The 27,423-nt window shown below is 33.8% G+C and overlaps 1 protein-coding gene across 1 annotated transcript in view; it reads left to right on the top strand.

The window, feature by feature from the left end:
- The window catches only part of CDH19 (cadherin 19), a 70,045-nt gene that overhangs the window by 20,605 nt on the left and 22,017 nt on the right, over positions 1–27,423 (top strand). The window contains exons 2-8 of the mRNA XM_081561547.1: positions 2,083–2,383; positions 5,676–5,970; positions 11,923–12,042; positions 14,800–14,964; positions 17,308–17,489; positions 18,226–18,479; positions 25,619–25,740. Of these exons, the coding sequence (XP_081417673.1) occupies positions 2,189–2,383; positions 5,676–5,970; positions 11,923–12,042; positions 14,800–14,964; positions 17,308–17,489; positions 18,226–18,479; positions 25,619–25,740 (1,333 nt within the window). The 5' untranslated portion in view covers positions 2,083–2,188. The remainder of the gene's footprint in view (positions 1–2,082; positions 2,384–5,675; positions 5,971–11,922; positions 12,043–14,799; positions 14,965–17,307; positions 17,490–18,225; positions 18,480–25,618; positions 25,741–27,423) is intronic.

Genomic DNA, 27,423 nt, shown 5'->3' on the forward strand with positions numbered 1-27,423 from the left:
CAAAACTAAGAAATTTTTGCTTTCAGATATCAAGCAATATGAAATATAGAATATCAGTTATGAGTATTGTTGACAAATATGTAAAATTGCATCTAATCAAGATTCTACTAATTTAAAGCAAATAAATATATTAAACCACACTGTGGGGATGCAGTCAGAAAAATCCATAATGTGGGAAAATCTATAGGATCAATTACTTTTTTCAACACATAAATGTAAAGAAAAGTTAAATTTAGAGTGATGAGACTTGTGGATTAACTGAGATTTAACAAATGTCTCAACAAACTACATGGTGTGTAAATAGCTGAATCTTGACTCAAAGATGTTTAAATAATTTTAATTTGAGTATTGTTTGAATATTTGATTGTATTGAAGACATTCCTAATTTTTAGTAGTCAATTTTGATTTTTAAAAAGGTACACACATACACACACACATATGTATAGCATGTGTGCCCAAGTTTGCTTGTGTGTGTAATGAATCATTAAAATGATATGACATTTCAAATTGTTTTTAACATCAGAAAATAGGCATGTATACAGATTAAACAAAACTGATCATGTCTTGATAATTTTGAACCTAAATGGTGGCATATAGCTGTTCATTATACTATTCTATGCCTAGATATATGAAGATATCATAATATGAAGTTAACTTTGGTGGTATTTACCTGACATTTTAAGTAATTCACTGTTACTAATTAACAGTGTAATTAACAGGATCACTGTTAGTGATAGTTTTCCAAGTTTATACAAAGTATCTTTTCTTAAAGAAAATTATACTTGTTCCAAATGTTTTCATTGGGTATTGCTATCAGAAATATGTGTTTTATCAATTTCTAAGCAACATACATAATTAAAATTTCAAATATTTAACATAAGGGTAAAAATATTTTTTAATTTTTACCTCAGGTGAATTTTTTTCTTGACTTTCATTGAGTAAACTTAATACAAAGAAGATATCTGAGAGGGACCATGGAATTCCCATTAACGACAGTATGTTCTTTGTTAATTAGCCTTTTTTAACAACTCTTACTAACAAGAGCTGAAGACCTAAGAAATCTGTCAGGGACAATCAAAGATATGTGGAGAAAATTCAAAACAAGGTCATATGAAAAACTCCTAACTGAAAAAGGTTTTATGACTTTTCTGTTGATTAGGGCATTGTTAGAACCGACAAAACTATTTTTCTTCATTAATCACAAACAAATCCAATTTGGTTATATGGATACTGTGTAAATATGAGAAATGAAAAGGTATTCAGTTTATTTAAAGGTGAGAATTACCAGTCATTTCATGGAGAGTTGGTATGATCGGTATCAGGTAAATGGAAGGTTCTAAATGGAAAAGTCCCTAGCTTGTTTTTTGTTTGTTTGTTTGTTTTTTGTCTTAATATTTAAATACTGAAAGATATCTTTCATCTCCATTTTACTTATAAACATTCAGCCATTTTACCCAAGCACTGTCATTTTTATTTTATTTTCTATAAATGGCTTTGTTTCTTTGTTAAGATGAAAAATATTTCTTTGGTATATATTTGCAATATATAAGTATCTTAGGGTTTCTATTCACAAAGTGTTTCATAACATCAATATTATGAATCAGTATAAAATTTTAAATCCCCCAGGTCTTAAGCTGAATTTTTTTTTCTATTTAATTAGCTATGTACAGTATCATCATTAGAGAAACTGAATGAGAAGACATTTCTATTGAAAAAGAGAAGAAATGTCACAAATTCTCCTGGTCTGATAGTTGATTTAATGGAATAGTTTGAGTTTTACTGAAATAGAAAGAAGTAAGCAAGTTAAACTTTTAAAAATATGTCAGTGCCAGTTATCAGTCAAGGAGATTGCTAGGGCAACTTTTCAACCTTCAGGCAGATTTATGACTAATAACTAAGCAGAAATTTGTAATTGTTCCATTCAAATTATTGCTACAAAATATGATTAACTAGCTTACCTGGAAAATAAATGCATATTTTGTCCCATTTTTACAGATGTAAAAGTTGTATCCTGTCTTCAATAATTCTGTGAGAAAGTGTTATTTTTTAAATGTCAAAATATTGTTTTATTCTGTTCTCTAGGAATATGAAAGATACGTAAGAGTTGAAAATATTACAAGGGAGCTTATGAATTTTGTTTGAAGCACACTGTTTCCTCTGAAGAGTACCAGTTGGAATCCAGAGCAAAATGAATTGTTGGTTATTGTTGCCTTTTATGTTGGGAATTCCTCTCCTCTGGCCTTGCATTATAGCAACAGAAAACTCTAAAACAGAGGAGGTGAGGCACCCAGTGGGATCTCATTTGAGAATCAGGCGTGGCTGGATGTGGAACCAGTTTTTTGTGCCAGAGGAAATGAATAAGACCAGACATCACATTGGCCAGGTACTGATTTTCTGAAAGTGCTACAGGAAATAACCTTGTAAATCTAATCGAATGAGTCGAGGAGCCTTCAGTATTTGATGAATTCTTCATTTGCTCAGTGGAACTATTAGAAAGGCTCAAACAACAGCATAATTGATTGTTTCATATTTGCAAACACCTGAGATATTCACAAAACTTGAAGAAGAGGGAAAGCTCTGCTTTTCAAATTTCACTTTAGTCTCTCATGCGAAAATGCAGCATTTATCAACATCTGGAAATCTGATGGTGTTATTTTTGGTAATGGATCAAAGCAACCACACTGAGGACAGTAATGTTTACCAACAGTATTTAGCCGAATTTTCCATTATGCTAAGTGGGTGTTGATTTACCCCTCATTAATTTTTAATGAGATAGATTAATACCAAATCCTTTTACAGTCATGTAGCTTCAAGAACCTACACACTTCATTTGATTAGTGAAGTTGAAGTAAAATGAATAATTATTTCACTTCTCTCTATAAAAACATTTTAAGAAAATTTCCTTAATGACACAAAACATTTCCTATTTATGTTTTCAGTTTTTATTCTTATTTGATTTCCTTTAAACAGAGGTAATTATAATAACATGTCCTTCTTCTCTGTAAGGCTCTTTCTCTGGATGAATGAACTGAAATAAGTTTAACCGCTAATTAACTAGCACTAAAATTTAATTGGGCCCAAAGGGTGAAGCACTCAAAATTCATTAACTCCCTCCTTCTAGCCCTTTCAAGAGAGCTTCTGTGTTAGTGTGCTGTCTGGATTCCACACAAGTTCATTTAGCCCATCAGCCAAATATATGAGTACATTCAACCAATGACCTTGGTTAGGATTTTAGGCCGATTTCAGTTGTTGGTGTGCGTGTGTGTGTGTACCTGCTATGAGTAAAATTTCTCACACCTTTTTTGACTTTTAGTGGCAAGGCTCTAAGGGAAGTACATCAGTGCAATCAGAATGAGGACTAGTGATGTGATTAATTCACATTTTTTGTTTCTTTTTTTCTCCAGCTCACTAGAGATAACTTCTATTTCCTCCTTTCATATAGCATTTAGCTTTGTTTTTCATTCTGGAAATATTTAAGAAAATATTCTAACATATCTTTCCTCGAAACAACCTCATTAGGCTTACACAGCATGCAGGTAACTGTTTAAAAGAGAGTAATAGTGAATATTTACATGTTTGTAGTGACAGAGCTGGTAAAAAGACAATGTAGCAGATATGTCCAAAATCACTTTTCTTTTGATCAATTTGTTAAAAGGGGTGAAAATTTGGAAGCACAATTAAGTAAAGATTTATTCATATTGATTTTCCAAATTGATAGTGAATACACAATTGAAAAAATAGTTTTGAATGGACATATAGAAAATGTATAACCATGAAATTGAAATGGGTTTAACTTACGCATTTTGTGACATAAATAGGAAGATGTTGAAATTGTGTGTTTTTTTAAATTAAATCTGAATCCTAAAAAGATCAAGCTCACTGATCTATGACAATTAAACTGAATATACTTGAAATGCATTTATTCATGACTAAATCTGACTTTCCTTCATCCTGATATTCAAACTACATTGAAATGATAAGGGGCTGTGCATTCTTCTCATTGCTAATACTTATTTTAGAAAATACATTTGTTTTCCTTAATTTCTTATCATTAGGTCATGTGGACTTCACTTTTATGAATAATTAAGGACTTTCAAAATTTAAAAGCTGTAATTATTTTTTTATTATTTCCAATTTGTTTCTTTTATTGTAAAACAATGATTCAAGACAACATTATAATTAATAAATTAGTCATTTTGATATCTTGAGATATTCTCCTCACATAGAAAAATGTATTAATTAGTCCAGAATAATGATACATTGTACCTTGAGCTGTCAGAAAAATTATGAAATTAAGCTTGTATCTATTGGTTAACTGTGTAAATTTTCAGAGAAGCTCTTATTTTGAAGAAGGGCATATTCGTAAATAGTGTTCCCCAGGTGGCACAGTAGTAAAAAATCCACCTACCAATGCAGTAGATGTGAATGTGATCCCTGGGTCAGGAAGATCCCCTGGAGGAGGAAATAGCAAACCACACCAGCATTCTTGCCTGGAAAATTCCGTGTACAGAGGAGAACATGCACACACCAGTATTCTTGCCTGGAATAACATGGACAGAGGAACCTGGTGGGCTAAATTCCATGGGGTCACAAGGAGTCATACATGACTGAGCACACACATACATTCATAAATTGGAATATAAATGAGAAATTCAGAAAACCATGAATTCATGATAATTAGGAGGTTACTCTCTAATGCTTCTTTTCTTTATGTAAAATAAGTTAGATATGAAAAATCATGTAGTATTATCTATATCGTAACCCTTTTTAATGTATAAAATTCAAAATTCCATTAACGCTATGAAGAATAAGCTATTTAGTGAGAACCAAAGAATAGGTACACTTGAGAATTAAGTGGACTATGTTGGAAAGAAAGAATTAGATCGAATTTGGCTAAAATTTGAGGACTGAAAGACCATGTTACATAATGGTTTGTAAGATGGGAGGGGCTATGTAGGTGAGGGTCTGGGATCAAACAAGGCTTTGGTCCAAATCATAATTCAACCCCCAAACCATGCAACTCTGAAAGTTTTTATATTTTAAAATCTCACTTCTCTTCTCTATTCAAAGAATTTATTAAGTCAACAATATGTATTTCACAATATTAGTATGAGGATTAATTGAAAAAACTAATATAAAGTAATTTTCAGATTTTATGGATGATTGAGATTATTATCATAGTCTCAACATGCTCCCTAATTTTCTTACTAATATTTCCATGTCTTCTATGTGTTTTTAGCCTAGAGATAAAACATTACTATTTAAATTTATGTAAGTCATTATCTCTTTAACTGTCTCTAGATCCCGATTAATATAAATATTTGAGAGTATGGTTTTAATGACTCAAAATGTAATCATCTGAGTAAACATGAACCGACTGTGTTGTGCATAATGTATAAAAGAGACTTTGTTTTTCAATCATTATAATTTCTAATTGGAATCATCTATTTAGAGTAATAAAATCTGTATAGTGCTTTACAGTGAAAATTCAAAGAGTCATCTGCCTGGTGATAGATTTTAATCTTAAACTTAACATTTCACTTCATTTAATATAATATGGGAATTATATGAAATTATTAGTTTGGAGAATAATTAACAAACATGAAAATGAAACAACTAAAGTATATCTATTTTGACATATCTGGACAGTAAACTATCCCTCTTTGCACTTGCAGCTAAGATCTGATTTAGACAATGGAAACAACTCTTTTCAGTACAAGCTTTTGGGAGTTGGAGTTGGAAGTATTTTTGTCATTGATAAAAGAACAGGTGACATATATGCTGTACAGAAGCTTGACAGAGAGGAACGGTCCCTCTACACTCTCAGAGCCCAGGTAATCGACACCACTACTGGAAGGGCTGTGGAACCTGAGTCTGAGTTTGTCATCAGAGTGTCGGATATCAATGACAATGAACCAAAATTCCTAGATGGACCTTATGAGGCCATTGTACCAGAGATGTCTCCAGAAGGTATTGCATATTAATTTACATCAAAGATGTACCTGTTAACAATGAAAACAGATTTAAAATTTCAAGCATATGTTTTGAACATGAATTATTTAAAGTTCCTTCTGCAAATCTGTTGAGTAAAATATTTGAAAAATTTGACTATAGACTAAAATTGTATAAGCAGTGATACTATTTATTAATTGGTAATTTGTCTTGTTAAAATATAATTTCAGTGTTCAATAAAAAAAAGTTACACATGTTTGAGTGATACATGAAATTATTTAACTTGTTCACTTGTTAGTTTCTTCAATATAAGAATTTACTTTCCAAAATAAACTATACTTTTGTATCTCAAAAAAACATATAAGATTATCTCCATTTAAAAATAAGAGAAACCATTTGATGAGACAAAAATATCTATATTCAGCAAAACAATGGATCATGAAAACTAAAAACAAAGCAGTTCAAGATCTCTGTGTAGCCACATCCATTTTTAATTTCTTTTTCAAACCCAATATCACTTTAATAAATACTTTAAGTATAAATACTTGTAAAGGAGAATAATTTCCATGAGATATAATAATTGAATGCCTTGGAAATCAGACTTGTTTCCAATAGGGGGAAAATTATAATACAATCATACAAAATTTATCCACTCTTTCTTTGTCATAAAATTGTAATAAAACAACAAATAGTATATAAATTTTAATTCATAAAATATATTTAATTGTGATGAACTTGAATTTATTTGTGTAATTCAGTAATGATGATTTTTAAATTATGCTAAGGTACTTTAAAACTGTCTTACCTGAACATTTGATTCATTATCCAGCTTGTCTAAAAATGTAGATTCCATAACATACTTTCCTGATTCTTTACCTTTTAACAACTAGCAATTTAAAAACCTATTTCTACATGTATTCAGAACATAGATTTTTAACAACAGCATAAACAAATTTAGCAGTGTAATATATATCAAAGCCAATTATCCTTAGATATAAATGATGAATTAATATTGTCCTGTCTTATCACTAAGCAGTGATGTATTTCTTTTTCTCCTTCCATCCTTCTCATCCTCCTCCTCCTTTTCCTCCTAGCTCTTTTCTTTTCCTTCTTCAACAAACAAATGTTATAGATCTAACATGTTCTAGGAATTTTTTGTGAGACTGGGGATTTGGTTGTAAAGGAAATATATGAAGTAATTGCTAGTTAACAGAGGTTATATTTAATTATAGTGCACAAACTGTAAGAAACTATTTTAAAGCAGCCAAGTAATATTTGACCTTATATTATTAAGCTGTTAAGTATGAGCAAAATATGATGATGGCTAATTGACTGGACAAAGTGGGGTCATTTAGGAGGTGATATTTGAAGAAAATTATCCAAAGAGGCCAGCCATGCCATGTTCTGGGAAAAAAAATTTCCCATGGCACAGTGAGGAGAACTGCAGAGGCATGGCAATGGATGAGATCTCCTTGGTGAAGAATGTAGATAGGGAAAAGGAAGACATATGGGGTGACAGAACTGCTAGATATAAAGGAGTTGACTGGTGAAGGAGAATCAGTGGAATTGGACAGTCATGTAAGAAAAGAAAGACAAGAGAAGCAATGTTGCAAAAGAAGAGATCCTCTAACTGCATGGAAGCTTCTGTGAGGTTGAATAAAATCAACAGAGAAGAGTGATTTTTTTTCAAGCATTTGTACCAGTTTACATGCAACTTTACATACATAAAATAAGTTTTTGCAAGACGATATGTCTGATAAGTGGGCAAAGTCAAATACCATCTTCAATTTATTTTCATAAAGTCGTTTGCAAAAACTACCTTTAAGATTAAGATGTTATTCAGAACAACAAAGTTGATTTGAATTTTGCATATTTGAAAAAATCTCTCAAGGATAATATAGGAAAACAATATCAACTATCAATGTAATGGATAGAATGCTGACTTATATTACATATTTTGTTGTTATAAATTGTGCTTCCCAAGTGGCGCTAGTGGTAAAGAGCCTTCCTGCCAATGCTGGAGACATAAGAGACACAGGTTATTATATTACATGCTATATTCTAAGTTTATTAAAGGAAGAAGTAAACTGAGAAATTGCTCTTATTAAAATCTGAGAAAATGATTTTTTGTAATTTTACTTTCTTTACTTAACAGGATAGATAAAAATCAATTTAAGAGATCTTTAGACTTCAAGAGCCCAATCATTGGCTCTTTGCATTTACAAATAGTTGGGTCATCTGTGACCAAGCTGTGGTGACAACTCAGAAATTCCGTGACCTTTGGCTCCTTCAGTCACCAAGTGAAGGTGTCACCAGAGTCACCCTCTCTCTGGTATACATTCCTTGCTAACTGAACTTCAAGAATTTATTCAATTTAATTTTTTAAGAGTTGCCATAAATTACCCAATTATAATTACAGGATGGTGTCATAAGATAGAGTAATAGGCGTGAAGGGTAAGAGAATTCAGTGTACACATATACAGGTTTTGGGTTACTGCTCCTTCCCTTAGCGCAAAATTTTCATGATCATTCTGCAATGTCACAGGGGTTCTAAGTAGGGTGATCAGCTCTCCAGTTCTACCAAGGACCACCCTACTCAAACCTATATATATATATATATTTGGCAACTTGTCCTAGAAGCATTTGTCACTGATTTTTAATTTTTTTGAAAAAATATTAATTCTTGCACTACAATAAGCCAGAGTGAATTTTGTAGACATCTACTGTTTTACTTCCAGTTTCTTTCATGATGTGTGAGACATGGGCAGTGAATGCAGTTCTTTTTAAGATATGATTAAATCTGAATGGGGGTTATATGATAAAACACAGTTAATCTAAGAAACTGATCAAATGATGCAAATGTGGATGAACGATATCCTGATGATATACTTCAGGTTAAAATAGTCTGCATAAAGATATCTTTCATTAACGTACATGTAGGTCATTTATCCTTTAGAAATATATTTATTTCTAATATAATTTTGAGAGAATTTAATTTTTGACCTATTAATGTTGTAGAGTCAACCTTATCAGTTTTAGTGAGAGTACATTAAAATGTTGATCAAATGAATAAATAGAGGTTAAACAGGTTAGATTATACATATAACATATACTATGCTTCATACATTGATACAGTGAGTAATACACATTAAAGATGATACTCAAACACTAAGTGTATGTTATCTGTATTTACTGGTAATACAAGGAAAGGGACACTTTAAACAATCATTGATTGTTTCCATGAAAGACACATCATTGGCCTCGTGGTGATTTTGTCAACTTTCTGTGTACTGTATAACATTCTTAACTGCAAGATCTTCATGACCCAGATAACCATGATGGTGTGATCACTCAACTAGAGCCAGACATCCTGGAATGCAAAGTCAAGTGAGCCTTAGGAAACATCACATCGAACAAAGCTAGTGGAGATGATGGAATTCGAGTTGAGCTATTTCAAATCCTGAAAGATGATGCTGTGAAAGTGCTGCACTCAATATGCCAGCAAATGAGGAAAATGTACCAGTGGCCACAGGGCTGGAAAAGGTCAGTTTTCACTCCAATCCCAAAGAAAGGCAATGCCAAAGAATGTTCAAACCACTACACAATTGCACTCATCTCACTCACTAGCAAAGTAATGCTCAAAATTGTCCAAGCCAGGATGCAACAGAATGTGAACTTCCAGATGTTCAAGCTGGATTTAGAAAAGACAGTGGAACCAGAGATCAAATTGCCAACATTCGTTGGATCATCACAAAAGTAAGAGAGATCCAGAAAAACATCTACTTTTGCTTTATTGATTATACTAAAACCTTTGACTGCGTATATTGTCACCCTGCTTATTTAACTTACATGCAGAGTACATCGTGCAAAATGCTGGGCTGAATGAAGCACAAGCTGGAATCAAGATTGCCGAGAGAAATATCAATAACCTCAGATACGCAGATGACGCCACCTTTATGGCAGAAAGCGAAGAAGAGCTAAAGAGCCTCTTGATGAAAGTGAAAGAGGAGACTGAAGAAGTTGGCTTAAAACTCAACATTCAGAAAACTAAGATCATGGCATCCGGTCCAATCACTTCATGGCAAATAGATGGGGAAACAATGGAAACAGTAACAGACTGTATTTTTTGGGGCTCCAATATCACTGCAGACGGTGATTGCAGCCATGACATTCAAAGACACTTGCTCCTTGGAAGAAAAGTTATGACCAACCTAGACAGCATATTAAAAAGCAAAGACATCACTTTGCCAACAAAGGACCATCTAGTCAAAGCTATGGTTTTTCCAGTAGTCATGTATGGACGTGCCAGTTGGAGTATAAAGAAAGCTGAGTGCCAAAGAATTGATGCTTTTGAACTGTGGTGTTGGCGAAGACTCTTGAGAGTCCCTTGGACAGCAAGGAGATCCAACCAGTCAATTCTAAAGGAAATCAGTCCTGAATATTCATTGGAAGGACTGATGCTGAAGCTGAAACTCCAGTACTTTGGACACCTGATGCGAAGAATGAACTCATTGGAAAAGACCCTGATGCTGGGAAAGATTTAAGGCAGGGGGAGAAGGAGATGACAGAGGATGAGAAGGTTGGATGACATCACCAACGCGATGGACATAAGTTTGAGTAGACTCCGGGAGCTGGTGATGGACAGGAAAGCCTGGCGAGATGCAGTCCATGTGGTCACAAAGAGTCGGACACTACTGAGCGACTGAACTGAACTGGGAGTCAACGCACAATTTCTCTTATACATGACAAGTTCTCACAGAAAATATAAATATACAAAATATTATCAAATGATTTGTATTTCTTAATTGCTTTGATGCTTATTTATTATTACTGTTTATGTTACTTTACTATTTTTGAAAATTTCTACAGTTTTTTAATTACTGATTAAGAATGCATACAGGCTTACTTCTCTCTACTGACTTTTTTAGAAAAAAACATTTAGAAAATATTTAGGGGATTTAAAGTTGATTAATCTGTATTTAATGAAATGTTATGTCAATAAAACCAAAACAGGAGAAAAGAAAGACAGAAACAACTGAAGAAAATAAAATCAAATAGTTAGAGTGATGTTAGAACTGACCATTGCTAAAGTCCTTCTAAGTTTTATAGCTGATATTTACAAATTATGAGTAAGAATAAAGCAAGACTTTATGAAACTAATTTTGGAAGTTCTCCCCCAAATTTGTATCATTTTAATTTATTTTACATTTATTATTTTCATGGTAAAAACACAGAATGTAGAGTTTCAAAAATGTGTGTTTCCAACAAGACTTAAAATGCTAGATTCCATATTTACATAAAAATGATTAGAAAGCACAATTAAATAATGTATTTAATTTAACCATTGATTTTCAACATACAAATATTTATTTCCCATGAATTTTATTGATTGTTACTAAATTAGATTAAGAAGGCTTACCTTATCAAGCTGGTAGATTTTTACATCTCTCTTTAAAAGAAAATTCATTAAAGTAGGCATTTTGTTGAAGGGAATGGTATTAGCCAAATAATTCTGCTTATCTTTATCTTGACACTATGTCAAGATCATTTTAATAACCTTTATTAATATTTTATTAAATTCTGTAATTTTATGAAGAACTGGTTACAATATGGTTTTTGAAGAAAAACTGCTTTTAAATTTCTCTTTGATTACTCCACTAATAAAACATCTTTGAATAATCACTAATTACATATTTTAATGGGTTATTTAATATTTAAGTTGCATTAGATCATTGCACTACACATTTGAAATTCTATACTGTATTTGGAAATAAAGGCTATTTTTTATAAAGTTATATTTTCTTGTCTAAACGAAAATATATTTGTTTCATAATTCAGAAAAAGGAGGGCTAGTCTTTCATTGCATATCATCATCTTTCTTGCTAAAGAAAGAATATCTTAGAGAACTAGGATCCGTTTTTCAAAAAGACCAGAGGCTTAATTTCTTGTAACTATTTACGTCCTCTTTAGGAACATTAGTAATACAGGTGACAGCAAGTGATGCTGATGATCCTTCAAGTGGCAATAATGCTCGTCTCGTGTACAGCTTACTACAAGGCCAACCATATTTCTCCGTTGAACCAACAACAGGTAATCCTGGATGAAATAACGTGCAATTCAACATGATTCTAAGTTGGCAAACATCAGAGCAAAATTCTCTGCCTACAAATGTGTTGTAAAGTGGACCAAATGTTTCCATAAACGAGGTTGTAATATAATAGAAAGCACTGAATTATTTTCAATTTTTTAACTGATTTTTCTAAGGTTGAGATATTAGATTTCCCACATCCATACCACAAATTATTTGTGTATGGGTTATAAAGCATACCTAAGGTTTATTACAAATTAAAAATACGGGGAAGTGACATTTACAAACAGTTGAAAAAACGTTGATACACAGAAAGCCTGCAAGCATATTAAAATTGTACAATCTTATTAGTCATCATGGAAATGCAAATTAAAATCACAGAGTTCCACCTGTACACCCAGCCAGAGTGAAGTTCATCCTGACTTCATGGCTGGGTGTGGGAACTTAAAATTAATAGCTCTGTGTTTTATGTACTTTTGATTTACATGAATATAGCATTTGATTTTCCTATCCTTGCTTCTTCAATTTCTGTTAATCAATTGAATGCCTTACAAAATAAAACAAAAATCTCTCTCCTTATATCTGTTAAACATGTAAGAATTGTATAACATTGGTTCATTTAACAAATATGATTTCTTTGGTCACTGCAAAGATTAAGTCCACATAAATAAGCTTATATTCTCTAAAGATAAAAAAAAAGTACCTAACTAACCACCCATAAATGTGGCAAGTGCCAAAAGCAGTAAAATTCTATGGTTGTTAATGAGACAATTATTATATCCATATTGATGACATGAAAAGCATTAAGCAATTAAAGTATGTGTTGGGTCTTTAAGCATTCCTTATTGATTCATTCATTTAGCAAATATTAAATGTCTTAGCTTTTATCAATCATGTCTCTTGTGAGAATCAGATTTTGAAAAATATGATTTGAATGACTATATTCTTAATTCTTCCACGATAATATGTAGTTTCTACTACCCTGAATGTATAAGTTAAAGTTATTTTAATACATGCAATGAATGAATGCCTTGAGACATTAGGTTTCATTCTCTTACATGATCTTGGTTGAGAAGGGTCAAATATGCAACAGGCTTTGTGTTTCCAACCTACTACATTTATAGCAGTACAACATTGCAATATTAAATAAAAATAATAAAAAGGAAACAACAGGAATTCTTTTCTCTTGGAATTTAAATATAAATATTAAACATTTGCATACTGATAAATACATGCATTCCGTTTGTGTGTATCATGAAGTGAAGTAAACAAGGTTCAATAGAAGAAAGTAAGCACTATTTCATGTTGTCTGACAAGGCAGAATACACTGAAAACAGGATGCTGAGCTGAGCCTGTGACCAAAGCGACGAGTGGAAGGCATTCCAGGTTATGGGAAGAGTGTACAGGAAATCCCTGAGCAGGGGAACTATTGAAGCTCTTAGACTACCCAGACACCGGGGCGGGAGAACACAAGGGGAGGAAAACAGAACGTGGGTTATCTGCGAAGTAGATGTGTGCTGGGTGACACTTGATCTTCTTGGCCATTTCGAGCATTGTCTTTCCCCCCGGTCCTCACTGGCTTCTTAAATATTATATATTGAACAAATTTGCTACAGCAATTAATTTCATTAGCAAAGGAGCCGTAGAGTGAGCAGCAAGGCAATTGAAAGCCAAAACACAGAAGAGGTAAGTTTTGGAGTGTATAAGAGGATCTAGGACTAGATTCAAATTTGTTCATTCTGAAGGTGAGAAGAAAAGAAAGTAGGCAAAGTTAGTTGAAGCCTCCACGCATGGGAAGTAAAGGCCTTTGTATTCCTCTCAGTCTCTATACCTTTGGATATATAATTCAAAAGCTCTAATACTATTCACCTTTGCTAACAGCAAATATACTTCTCTGTTGAGTCATACCTAGGGAAGACAGTAGCAGCATCTGTTTCATATATTCTATGGTTTGCATATTGATTACACATACTAGAATATAATTGTGAAACACCAGCCCACAGTTGAAATATAATCATAGTGTGATCCAATTTATCCTTTTATTTTTGTTCAGGTATCACAGTTTTTAATAAATACCTTTGCCCAGGCATTGCTGAAGATTAGCCATTCTCTTTCTTATATTTGTATTATGTGTTCCCCAAATCTTTAGGATTGCATTTGTAGACATCTACTGTTTTACTTCCAGTTTCTTTCATTGACTTTTTATTAAATAATTTTATAGAAAGTGGACACTTAATACAAAAATTTCATGGTCCAGTGTGGGTTTGAATATCTTCCTTGGTGGATTATGAGTAACTGTGAATCAAAAATCAGCCCTTCTTCATATGTTATGACTTAAAATAGATTTTAACATCACAGGTGCACAGTATTTTTTGCATAAATTTAGCATTTTAATTTACACACGTATCCATAATAAAGCAATTTCTTCCAAGTTTAGGGGAGCAGTTAATTGTAGCACCCTAGTATTAGGTCAGAAAAGAAAGCAGACAAATAAGACTTTTGTCTTCTCTCCCTGTGGTTTATCTTAACATAGTATTTTATTAAGGATCTACTACTATTAGTATTGTGATGACTAAACTCCAAGCAGAGTTGGTGATTAGTTTATTGTCATATTTTTATCTCCAGGGCAGCATCTGGCACTTGTAATGATTCAAAATGTGTCAAACAAATGATCTTATGTTTGAATTCTTAAGAAATTAACTAGGGAGATGCCATGGTTAATCATGAAATAATAATTGTAGTTTGTTACATTTTTAAAGGAAAAATAAGAATATCTTCTAAAATGGATAGAGAACTGCAAGATGAGTATTGGGTGATTATCCAAGCCAAAGACATGATTGGTTTGCCTGGAGCGCTGTCTGGAACAACAAGTGTATTAATCAAACTTTCTGATGTCAATGACAATAAGCCCATATTTAAAGACAGTAAGTAAGAAGTACCCTAACAAATGATTTTTGAAAGTATGGGAAACAGCACAGACTAAGTCTTGATTTAGCAATATGTTAAAGCATCTGCTTTCAGATTTAGGATAATGTTACTCTCTCCTCAAGAGTAATTTGTTGGCAATTTTTAATTTGTGCAATTGAATAAATGATTCTTTTAACTCCCCACAATGACAGATACACGGTAGCACACTTAAAACTCTTACTTTCTGAAAACAGCAAAATATTACCAACTTTATTTTTTATTTTTTTAAAAAGATTTTATTTTAAATTTATTTATTTGTCTATTTTTTTACTTTACAATATTGTATTGGTTTTGCCATACATTGACATGAATCCACCATGGGTGTACATGTGTTCCCTTTCCAGAACCCCCATCTCCCTCCCCATCCCATCCCTCTGGGTCCTGCTTAAAAAAAGAGAAAGATGTCACCAAGGCAGTCTATGTAGTGACTCGCTATGTGCTTCTAAGGAAATCAAGAATCCCTTTAAAGAAAAATTATGTTGAATGCGCTCCTTTTTTTAATTCTAAGATTTATTCTTTAGGATATTATCATTCCTGATGATTTTTTACATTTCAACATAAATTACAAATGATATATGAGTGACTAATTTTAATAAGTTTTATGCAAGTTACTTCTGAAAAGTAAAGAAAGGAAGCTTATTTATTTTTATTTGTGTCAATGTATTTCAAATATAACTGCCATTATATAAAAAGAATAGAGTCATCTGACACCAGCATGGTTTTTCACTACCAACCAACTATTGTGGCTCCATCGTTTGTTTCTTTTTTTTTATTTATTTTTTATTTTTTTTATAAATTTATTTATTTTAGTTGGGGGCTAATTACTTTACAATATTGTAAAAGTTTTTGCCATACATTGACATGAATCAGCCATGGGTTTCTTTTTAAAATTATTTTATTGATGTATATTTTGGGCTTCCCTGGTGGCTCAGACAGTAAAGAATCCACTTGCAATGCAGGAGACCTGAATTCAATCCCTGAGTTAGGAAAATCCCCTGGAGAAGGGAATGGCTATCCACTCTAGTATTCTGGCCTGGAGAATTAAGTGGACAGAGGAGCCTGGTGGGTTACAGTCCATGGGTCGCAAAGAATTGGACATGACTTAGTGACTTTCACTTTCATAACTGATTTACAATGTTGTGTTAATATCTACTATACAGCAAAGTGATTCAGTTATGCACATATATAATTCTTTTTCATATCTTTTCCCTTTATTATTTATCACAGGGTAGTGGAGATAGTTCCCTGTGCTCTACAGTAGGACTCGTTTATCCATTCTCGGTATAATAGTTTTCACCTGTTAGTTCTGAACTTCTTATCCATCTTTTCCCCCACTCTCCATCCCACTTGGCAACCACAAGTCTGTTCTCCATATCAGTAAGTCTGTTTTTGTTTTGTAGATAAGTTCATTTGTGTCATATTTTAGATTCCACATATAAGTTACAGCATATGATATTTGTCTTTCTCTTTCCAACATACTTAACTTAGTATAATGATCTATATGTCCATCCATAATGCTGCCAATGTTCTTATTTCATTCTTTTTTATGGCTGCATACTTCCACATCTTTCTATTTCATTTTAACTATGGTTAATGCAATCCAAGTTCATATTCTCATAAATCAAACTGCTACACTTAGAACTCAAATATTTGCTTTTAGACTCTACCTTCTTTAATTCATACTTATATTTATTGGTAATTTTAGGTATCAGAGAATGCCTGAGTAAAATCGAAAAACTTTTTATCAAATATAATTTGGCATTGTTGAAGGATACAATAGAAAATAAATCCATGAATATTGAGAAGATATGAGTATGAATGGGCTTCCCTGGTAGCTCAGATAATAAAGAAGCTGCCAGCAATACAAGAAACCTGGGTTTCACCCTTGGGTCAGAAAGATCCCCTGGAGAAGGGAATGTCTATCCATTCTCCCTGGAGAATCCCATCGACAGAGGAGCCTGGCAGGCTATAGCCCATGGGGTCACAAAGAGCTGGACATGATTGAGTCGCTAACACACACACACACGCACAAATATGTATAGAAATTTGGAAATTATATGTAGTGATGAAAGACCTTTCTAAGATATATTTAAAGAGAAAATAATAGATGCTCAAAATATATGAGGGAAATGTTCAGACTGCAAAATATAAAGGGAGAGAGAGAGGTCTATTTAGAATAAGCAGTTAGTGAAGAGTGGGTATGTTTTTTTCTGACCACATTAAATAAAGGGAGGGTGCTATATTTGGAAGTTCTTTATGTTAATTATCTGTGCAAAATATCCTGAATTTTGTTTTTGAAGGTTTATACCGCTTGACTGTCTCTGAATCTGCACCTGTTGGGACGTCTATAGGAAAAATTATGGCATATGATAGTGACATAGGAGAGAATGCAGAAATGGAGTACAGCATTGAAGACGATTCAAGAACATTTGATATCATTACCAATAATGAGACCCAAGAAGGAATAATTATACTAAAAAAGGTAGATGCATTAAAATTGTTTGCTTTGCATAATAATGCAAAATCAAATCAGAAATACATATAATTATTTTGTGTAACCAGTTAGTGTTTGTTTCAATTAAGTAATTAAATTATGACTCTGTGATTTACAGTTTACAGAACAAAGGAAAAATATGTGTGCTTTTAAAAAAATTCTAAGATGTTTCATTTTTTAGAATATTAACATATATGATTATTGCCTACATTTTAGCATAAATTACAAATCATAATTTAAAAATACTATTATCAGTTTTGTACAAGATACTTCTGAAAAAATTAAGAAAATGTTCAGTTATTTATATTTCTATATATTTCAGATATAACTGATGAGAGAGTTATTACAGAGCTCCTTGAATTATACTGTATGAGAGTTTTTGAAAAAGATTTTAAAATAGAGGACAAACTTTTCAAAAATATCTTAAATAACAGGAAATTAATTCTCAACTCCATAATATATTTATACTCAGAAAAGTATAGTTTTAATCCTAAAAAAAACATAGTTGTTAACTGAAAACATTTTATAATAGACATAAATAACAAAATACACATAGGGATTTGCTCCACAACTACAAATACTTAATGACAATCTCATAGGGATCCAAGAATATAAATAGCAAAACCTAACTGGAAAGCACCTGAGACTTCATTTAATAGCAAAATCTTTTTTTTTTCCCTAAGTAATTCCTTGGGTTTTCTGTGTACACTGTATTACTTTGCAGAAAGTGAACTTTGAGGAGCAGAACCACTATCGTATTAGAGCAAAAGTTAAAAACCCCCAAGTTGATGAGCAACTCAGAGAATATCACACTGAAGCTTCCACCACTGTCATCAAGATCCAGGTGGAAGATGTTGATGAGCCTCCTGTATTCCTCCGCCCATATTACATCTTTGAAATCTTTGAAGAATGCCCGCATGGATCCTCTGTAGGCACAGTCTCTGCCACTGATCCTGATCAGAGGGAATCTCCTATTGGGTATGTCTGGAAGGCCAGCTTTGCATTAATAAATGAGGGAACAAAGATTAGCTTGAAAATAAATTTTTTATAAGTGGAACAAGGATATATCTAGACCTATATTTCTCTCCATGGTCACTTATAAAATTTGCAACACTTTAAACAAATCAAAACAGGAAACCTCACTATTGGTTAAGATGCAAAGAAATAAGCACTTACAAACATGGACAGGAGAGAGGCAGTGCACCGAAATTCGATGCAGTCAACTCTGTGAATTGGGGTAGGGATATGAGGGGAAAGAAATGCTTGATTATGCCAAGTCAGAGCTGAAACAAAGCTGATGGCAATGTGATTCATACAAATATTATTTGATTAAGTGAAAGTAAAAGCCGCTCACTAGTGTCTGACTCTTTTCAACCCCATGGACTATACAGTCCATGGAATTCTCCAGGCCAGAATATTGGAGTGGGTGACTGTTCCCTTCTCCAGGGGATCTTCCCAGCCCAGGGATCAAACCCAGGTCTCCCACATTGTGAGCGGTTCTTTACCAGCTGAGTCACCAGGGAATGATATTCAAAAGTTAACTAAGTTTTTACAAGGTACCACTAAAGGCATAAAAATGAGTCCAATCAGTTAGAAATAAATTTTTCTGTTGCAGTTAAGCTATATTTATCATCCATTAAATTAGTCTGTTACATTCAGGTAATATACTTTCTGCCCTTTAAAAAAAAAATATTCTCCTTGTAGTTCTCGTTAGAGATAAAAGTAAAAGCTGTTATTATATTTGGCTGTGGTCACTTGTTTTTCTCACATATGTTACATAATATTTTGCATATAATCATCTAACTTTAATGTTTTTGTATTTTTTTTAATGTCATACTTCAGCTATGTTTTTACTCATCATTATCCCTGATAGCTCAGTTGGTAAAGAATCTGCCTGCAATGCAGGAGACCCTGGTTCGATTCCTAAGTCAGGAAGATATGCTGGAGAAGGGATAGGCTACCCACTCCAGTATTCTTGAGCTTCCCTGGTGGTTCTGACAGTAAAGAATGCTCCCGCAATGTGGGAGACCTGGGTTCAATCCCTGGGTTAGGAAGATCCCCTTGAGAAAGGGACAGCTACCCACTCCAGTCTTCTGGCCTGGAGAATTCCATGGAAAGAAGAGCCTGGCAGGCTACAGTCCATGGAGTTGCAAAGAGTTTGACATGGACTGAGTGACTTACACTTTCATAAAGCATTCATCATTCATTGCCTTATTTACACAACTGAGATTAGATATTTAAATTGTTTCTACAATTTGTCATTATAAATGATAACATAATGAAAACTTTAATTATGAAAACATTTGTTAAGTTATGTGTTCTTTAGTATTGTCAGAAAAACAAGCAGATTAATAGATATGCTATTTAAAATTTAAACAAAGTACTATGCTTTGATTATACACACACACATATATTGGAAATCTTGCCTGGTGGCTCAGACAGTAAAGAATCTGCCAGCAATGCAAGAGACCCAGGTTGGATCCCTGGGTTAGGAAGATCCCCTGGAGAAGGGAATGGCAACCCACTCCAGTGTTCTTGCCTAGAGAATCCCATGGACAGAGGAGTCTGGCAGGCTACAGTCCATGGAATCAGGAAGAGTCCGACACAACTGAGCAACCGACACACAAGCACACACACACATATATACTTCGTATATACTTCTATTCATTACTAATTTTACTACTAATAAATAGGAACTATATCTACATGCTAGAAGGCAGCATTTTGTGGTTAGGAATTACAGTGGAAAACTGGGAGCATCGTCTGTCTTAAAAATTTAAAGAAGCTTCTTTGTATCCGTAGCCCTTCCAAATAGCAAAGCAATACCCAGCATTTTAGTATACGGAAGCCTGTGTAATTCTCTGGACTATAAATATGGAAAATAGATGAATAAGGGAAGGTGGTGGAGGAAAACATGTGTTAATAGTTGTTTTAAGGAGTCTAGCGTGCTGGGACTTAGAACCTCAAAAGGGTCTGTAATAAAAACTCCATCGTAAAGTTATAAGAAACTGCACAAGAAATCTTCCCAAAGTTTTTCATCTTAGCCCCATTCTCTATATCACTGAATTGTTTAGATTACAGATAGAGGGAATGAATTCTTTTGCCACTATTGTGGATGATTCATTCCTTGGACATTGTTAAAATTTCCTTTCTAATTAAACCTAGAGTCAAATTTTATAATTTTTATAAACATGGGAATGGTAGTAAAATCTTTTCTGTTATAAAAAAAAAGAAAATTAAAAACTTTAGAGTAGAAGCAGTGAAATTGAAAATAGACATATACAATGGAATGATAGCTGGTTCTTGCAAAACAGCAGTAGAAGCTATCCATCTAACCAGATTAACAAGGGGAAAAAAGAGAAGAGACAAAAATTAACATTATCAGAAATGAAGAAGGGAATGCAATTATTGAACCTGTAGACATTAAACAGAAAAACAGAATTATAAGGAGATACTAAGAACAGCTCTATATCTATGTATTCAGACCAATTCCTTGAAAGAGAAAAACTGCCTGCATTCACAGCAAAAGGTAAATAATCTGAGTAATCAGGCTTGTGGGAAACAGTCTAGCTCAGGAGCTGGAAGCAGGTTTGTGTTTCATTCAAGAATGACAGGGATTTCTTTACCAGCCGAAGAAGCTGCCCTCAAACATCTTTCACCTGAATCACAGACTTAGAGAACAGACTTGTAGTTCCCAGCGGGAGTGTTGAAGGACAGGGATAGTTAGGGAGTTTGGGATGGACATGTACACACTGCTATATTTAAAGTGGATAATCAACAAGGAGCTACTGTATAACACCGCTGTCCATGGGATTCTCCAGGCAAGAATACTGTAGTGGGTTGCCATTTCCTTCCCCAGAGAATCTTCCCAACCCAGGGACTGAAGCCAGGTCTCCTGAATTGGAGGCAGATTCTTTACTGACAGAGCCGCCAAGGAAGCCCCATAGCACAGGGAACCCTGCTCAATATTATGTGACAGCCTGCATGGGAGGGGAGTTTGGGGGAGCAAGGATATATATATACATATATATATATATATATATATATATACGTATATATATATACATATATATATATATGGTTGAGTCAATTCCCTCTTCACCTGAAATGATCACAACATCCTTTGTTAATTGCCTATACCCCAATACAAACTTAAAAGTTAAAAAAAAAAATCATCTATTCAGTTCAGTTCAGTTCAGTCGCTCAGTCATGTCTGACTCTTTGCAACCCCATGAACCGCACCACGCCGGGCCTCCCTGTCCATCACCAACTCCCAGGGGCTACCCAAACCCATGTCCATCGAGTAGGTGATGCCATCCATCCATCTCATCCTCTGTCATCCCCTTGTCCTCCTGCCCCCAATCCTTCTCAGCATCAGGGTCTTTTCCAATGAGTCAACTCGTCGCATGAGGTGGCCAAAGTATTGGAGTTTCAGCTTCAACATCAGTCCTTCCAATCAACACCAGGACTGATCTCCTTTAGGATGGACTGGTTGGATCTTCTTGCAGTCCAAGGGACTCTCAAGAGTCTTCTCCAACACCACAGTTCAAAAGCATCAATTCTTCGGCGCTCAGCTTTCTTCACCATCCAACTCTCACATCCACACATAACTACTGGAAAAACCATAGCCTTGACTAGACGGACCTTTGTTGGCAGAGTAATGTCTCTGCTTTTCAATATGCTATCTAGGTTGGTCATAACCTTCCTTCCGGGGAGTAAGCCTCTTTTAATTTCATGGCTGCAGTCACCATCTGCAGTGATTTTGGAGCCCCCAAAAATAAAGTCTGACACTGTTTCCACTGTTTCCCCATCTATTTCCCATGAAGTGATGGGACCAGATGTCATGATCTTAGTTTTCTGAATGTTGAGCTTTAAGCCAACTTTTTCACTCTCCTCTTTCACTTTCATCAAGAGGCTCTTTAGTTATTCTTCACTTTCTGCCATAAGGGTGGTGTCATCCGCATATCTGAGGTTATTGATATTTCTCCTGGCAATCTTGATTCCAGCTTGTGTTTCTTCCAGCCCAGCATTTCTCATGATGTAGTCTGCATATAAGTTAAATAAGCAGGGTGACAATACACAGCCTTGATGTACTCCTTTTCCTATTTGGAACCAGTCTGTTGTTCCATGTCCAGTTCTAACTGTTGCTTCCTGACCTGCATACGGGTTTCTCAAGAGGCAGGTCAGGTGGTCTGGTATTCCCATCTCTTTCAGAATTTTCCACAGTTTATTGTGATCCACACAGTCAAAGGCTTTGGCATAGTCAATAAAGCAGAAATAGATGTTTTTCTGGAACTCTCTTGCTTTTTTGAGGATCCATCAGATGTTGGCAATTTCATCACTCGTCCCTCTGCCTGTTCTAAAACCAGTTTGAACATTTGGAAGTTGACGTTTCATGTATTGCTGAAGCCTGGCTTGGAGAATTTTGAGCATTACTTTACTAGCATGTGAGATGAGTGCAATTGTGCGGTAGTTTGAGCATTCTTTGGCATTGCCTTTCTTTGGGTTTGGAATGAAAACTGACCTTTTCCAGTCCTATGTCTACTGCTGAGCTTTCCAGATTTTCTGGCATATCGAGAGCAGCACTTTCACAGCATCATCTTTCAGGATTTGAAATAGCTCAACTGGAATTCCATCACATCCACTACGTTTGTTCACAGTGATGCTTTCTAAGGCCCACTTGACTTCAAATTCCAGAATGTCTGGCTCTAGGTGAGTGATCACACCATCATGATTATCTGAGTCATGAAGATCTCTTTTGTACCATTCTTCTGTGTATTCTTGACACCTCTTCTTAATATCTTCTGCTTCTGTTGGTCCATACCATTTCTGTCCTTTATCGAGCCCATCTTTGCATAAAATATTCACTCGGTATCTCTAATTTTCTTGAAGAGATCTCTAGTCTTTCCCATTCTGTTGTTTTCCTCTATTTCTTTGCATTGATTGCTGAGGAAGGCTTTCTTATCTATTCTTGCTATTCTTTGGAACTCTGCATTCAAGTCCTCTATTACTTGTGCATTAAAGCATATTTAAAAGCATCCTTGAAAGATCTGGTGGAGTTGCACCTACTTGAGAAGATTTAGCCTTTGTTATGGGCTTGGCTTTTATGTGTCCCAATTCTTCTTCTGAGAGATGAGAATATTACTTTGTAGTGGTGTATGAAGATTAAGAACAGACTATAAAGGCATCCTTATATACATGGAGAAATCATTTGCTTATATCATTCTGTCAGGAACCCTTAGCAGTGAGAAAACACCGCACAACCACATTCTATTCACTCAGCACTTTTAGCAGAATGAAGTCTTTAAAAAGGAATTGCAAAGCAAACCAAAGATTAATCTGAACATCTAAACTTTATGTTTTAGGCTTTTTAGTCCAAGCTCTTTCTAATATATATTACACACTTATTTCTTAAATGGTGAAGTGAAGTGAAAGTCACTCAGTTGTGTCTGACTCTTTGTGGTGCTGGAGAAGACTGTTGAGAGTCCCTTCGACTGCCGGGAGATCCAACCAGTCCATCCTAAATGAAATTACCCCTGAATAATCATTGGAAGGACTGATGCTGAAACTGAAACTCCAATACTTTGGCCACCTGATGCTAAGAGCTGACTCATTAGAAAAGATCCTGATGCTGGGAAAGATTGAAGGCAGGAGGAGAAGGGGATGACAGTGTATAAGATGGTTGGATGGCATCACTGATTTAGTGGACATGAGTTTGAGCAAGCTCTGGGAAATGGTGACGGACAGGGAAGCCTGGCGTGCTGCAGTCCATGGGGTCACAAAGAGTTAAACACAACTGAATAACAACAACTGTTTCATTTTGTCAAAAAAATTTAAGTAAGAAATGTGACCACTTGTGGTTATGTAAGCAAATTGCTTATACAGATTTAACAATGTGCGGCGCTAAAACTGAATTTCCTTAAAGCTTAATTCTCTGTAGTTCCTATTTTAATTTCCCCCAAACACCAACCTACAAATTAGTGTGATATTTTTAGAGATCTGTCAATTCAAGATTAAAGTATTCTCATCTTCTGCCACATAACATGGCAAACCTCATTGATGTCTCATCAAAGTCTTCAGCAGTATATATGCAATGAGAAGCCATCATTGAACTCTAGTTATTACTCTTCTTTAATTTTTATTATTAATCATTTGTAAGCAGATAAAGCATGCTGAGTATTTCAAAGACTTCTTTCATTGTGGAATTTGAGATAATTTTCCAGGCTTTTGCATGAGAGAATTTTGTTATCTGACTTCTTTCCATGCATGACCTAATATACCTACTATCTTTACTTCCTCTCTTTTAGGATATGTATACACATATAATGTATACTTTATTTTTATTTGGGCTTCCCTGGTGGATCACTTGGTAAAGAATCTGCCTGCAGTGCAGGAGACCACCTGCATGAAGGAGACCTGGGTTAGATTCCGGGGTTGGGAGGATCCCCTGGAGAAGAAAATGGCAACCCACTTCAATATTCTTTCCTGAAAAATCCCATGGACAGAGGGGCCTGGCAGGCTACAGTCCATGGGAGTCACAAGAGTCATACATGACTTTGCAAAAACACTATCAAATTATTTCCTTTAAACTGAAAAAAAAAAAATGAACATTTCTCATATGTCAAAAATCAAGTAATTATAATATGATGCACAGAACTAGAAAGCAACTATGGGGTACCAGAAGGAGACTCAGCAGCCTACAGTGAGGATTTGTGTTACATTGTCTCAAAGGAAAAAAAAAAATGTCTTGCAAGCTTTAATCTTTACCTGCATTTATTTGTACTTCTCTTCATTTTGCAAAAGACATTTTGCCATTTCTTTTTAACCAAGTCATTCACTTGTTAAAATTCTCTCTTGGGAATAAGAATGAGTGGCATGTCCAGATTTAGCACACATCATTTGAAAACTAGAGCTTTTTTCAGGTTTTTCTCCTCTGTCTCCATTGAGTTGAATCGTAAATGTAGAAATTACCTTTTTGAAATTTTTCAGCATTATACTAGCTCTGTAGAATGTGGATTTGATATCTTTTTGCTTAAAAAGAACGATGTACATACTTTAAAGTATGTTGTACATAGAAAATAATACTTCTAAGGAATTATTTGTGTCTGTGTGTGCAGATATTCTATTACTGGAAGTGAAGTGTTCAGTGTTGATGACAACGGCACAATCTTTACAACTAACCCACTTGATCGAGAGACTAGTGCTTGGTACAACCTAAGTGTTACAGCCACAGAAATATGTAAGTATTCATTTGAGAACCGTATATTGGTTCACCATATTTTTTAACCCTTTCAGTAATCTCTAAACGTAGGAACAAAGGGTAGCTCAAAGTGTCGCTGAAATTAGAATTAAATGGTATTTTATATATCAATTCATACAAGTGTATATCATTTATTATTTAAAAGTTAACAGTCTGTTCATTCTTACTACAGCTTATTTATACACTTACCACAAAATATCTCTATTTTATTATGGCAATCTTTAATGTTTAATATAAGAAATGAATCATAGAAAATTCAGAAAAACATAAGAAATAAACCCAAATCACTTGAAACTCTAAAACTTTTAATTATTTAATTATATGCTCTTACAATATTATTCATGAATACATTTTTAAATCAATTTTTAAACATTGAATATAAATTTTGAAAGTTTTTTTTTTTTCAAATTGGACATGTAAAGTATTGCCCAGTGAAATTTGTTCAAATAAAACTCATGATATCAGCCATGCTAATGGTCACATCTTCAATTATCAGTAGTGACCAGGTATTTTTCCATTTTCAGGTTTCAAAACATAGATAAAATCATCCAGTTTACCAGTTAGTTTATGTCTTCAAAACTTCAATTAATCAGTTATTAAATCAATCAAGCTCAAAAGAATAGAGAGAACAGAATGGAAAAGACTATCAAAATCATCACTATTATAGTCAATGGATTTCATATAATACAGTAAAGGATTCACTTTGTGAATTTGAAATGTTATCAGAATGCATCCTTTCCAAAATGATTTTGCATGGAATTTCAATAATCGTGTTTACCTATTTGGCTTGTTCTTTGAAAGTCTTTAAACACATATCTTACTCCTCACCTTATTGAGCAGTTTGCTGATGAGATGCTGGAGTAGAAAGCATCACTTGCATGTTTTTTTGTTATACACTGAGTGGCTTCTTGGCACCCAGGAAGATTGGGACTGAGTCTTGAATTTTCTGTTTAAACACTAAATGGATGGGAAGCAAATGTTTCAAGGGAATAAATGTCTGCTGCACAGAATAAATGCCAAAGCTTTTGGTGTCAGAAAACACAAGGATGTTTAGCCTAAAAGCAAGAAGTTTTTATTCACTAGATATTTTTGAATAAAAAATTTATCACTGTTTACAAAGCTATTGAAGAAAGAATTTGAATCAGTTCAAAGGATGAGTGAACATCTTTGAAAAATGTATTTCTCCACGAAGTAGTATTCAACTGTTAAAAGAGCATGTTTTAATGAAATTTATGTAAATAATTATCCACTGTAATTTTGTTTTATATATAAGGAGAATTTAAGTAAGAATATTTCATTAACTTCTGCTAAATTAGAAGCACCACAATTTAACTTATTAAAAAGCAGTGTCTTTAAAATTGATTATGTGTATTCTAAGACACAAATATTAAAAATTATAAAACAAAATTTATAAATAAAAGAAGATTAAAAATACGGTCAAGGAAAAAATGCCTGTGAAAGGCAAACTGAAAATAAACAATGTTTATATTACATGAAATTTATTACTAAGAAGTTCATCACTGTTCCAGAAATAAGTGATTATAAATGTTATAAAGTTTAGAAATTAGACATTTCTTGCTGATCTGCTTCTTGTGCTATAAAATTCATATTCTTAGAGTAAAAAAAAAAAACTATTTAAACTCATCTTTGAAGATATATTTT

This window comes from Giraffa tippelskirchi, chromosome 14, assembly GCF_054371585.1.
Source record: "Giraffa tippelskirchi isolate mGirTip1 chromosome 14, T2T-mGirTip1v1.2.pri, whole genome shotgun sequence".
Taxonomy (NCBI): Eukaryota; Metazoa; Chordata; class Mammalia; order Artiodactyla; family Giraffidae; genus Giraffa; species Giraffa tippelskirchi.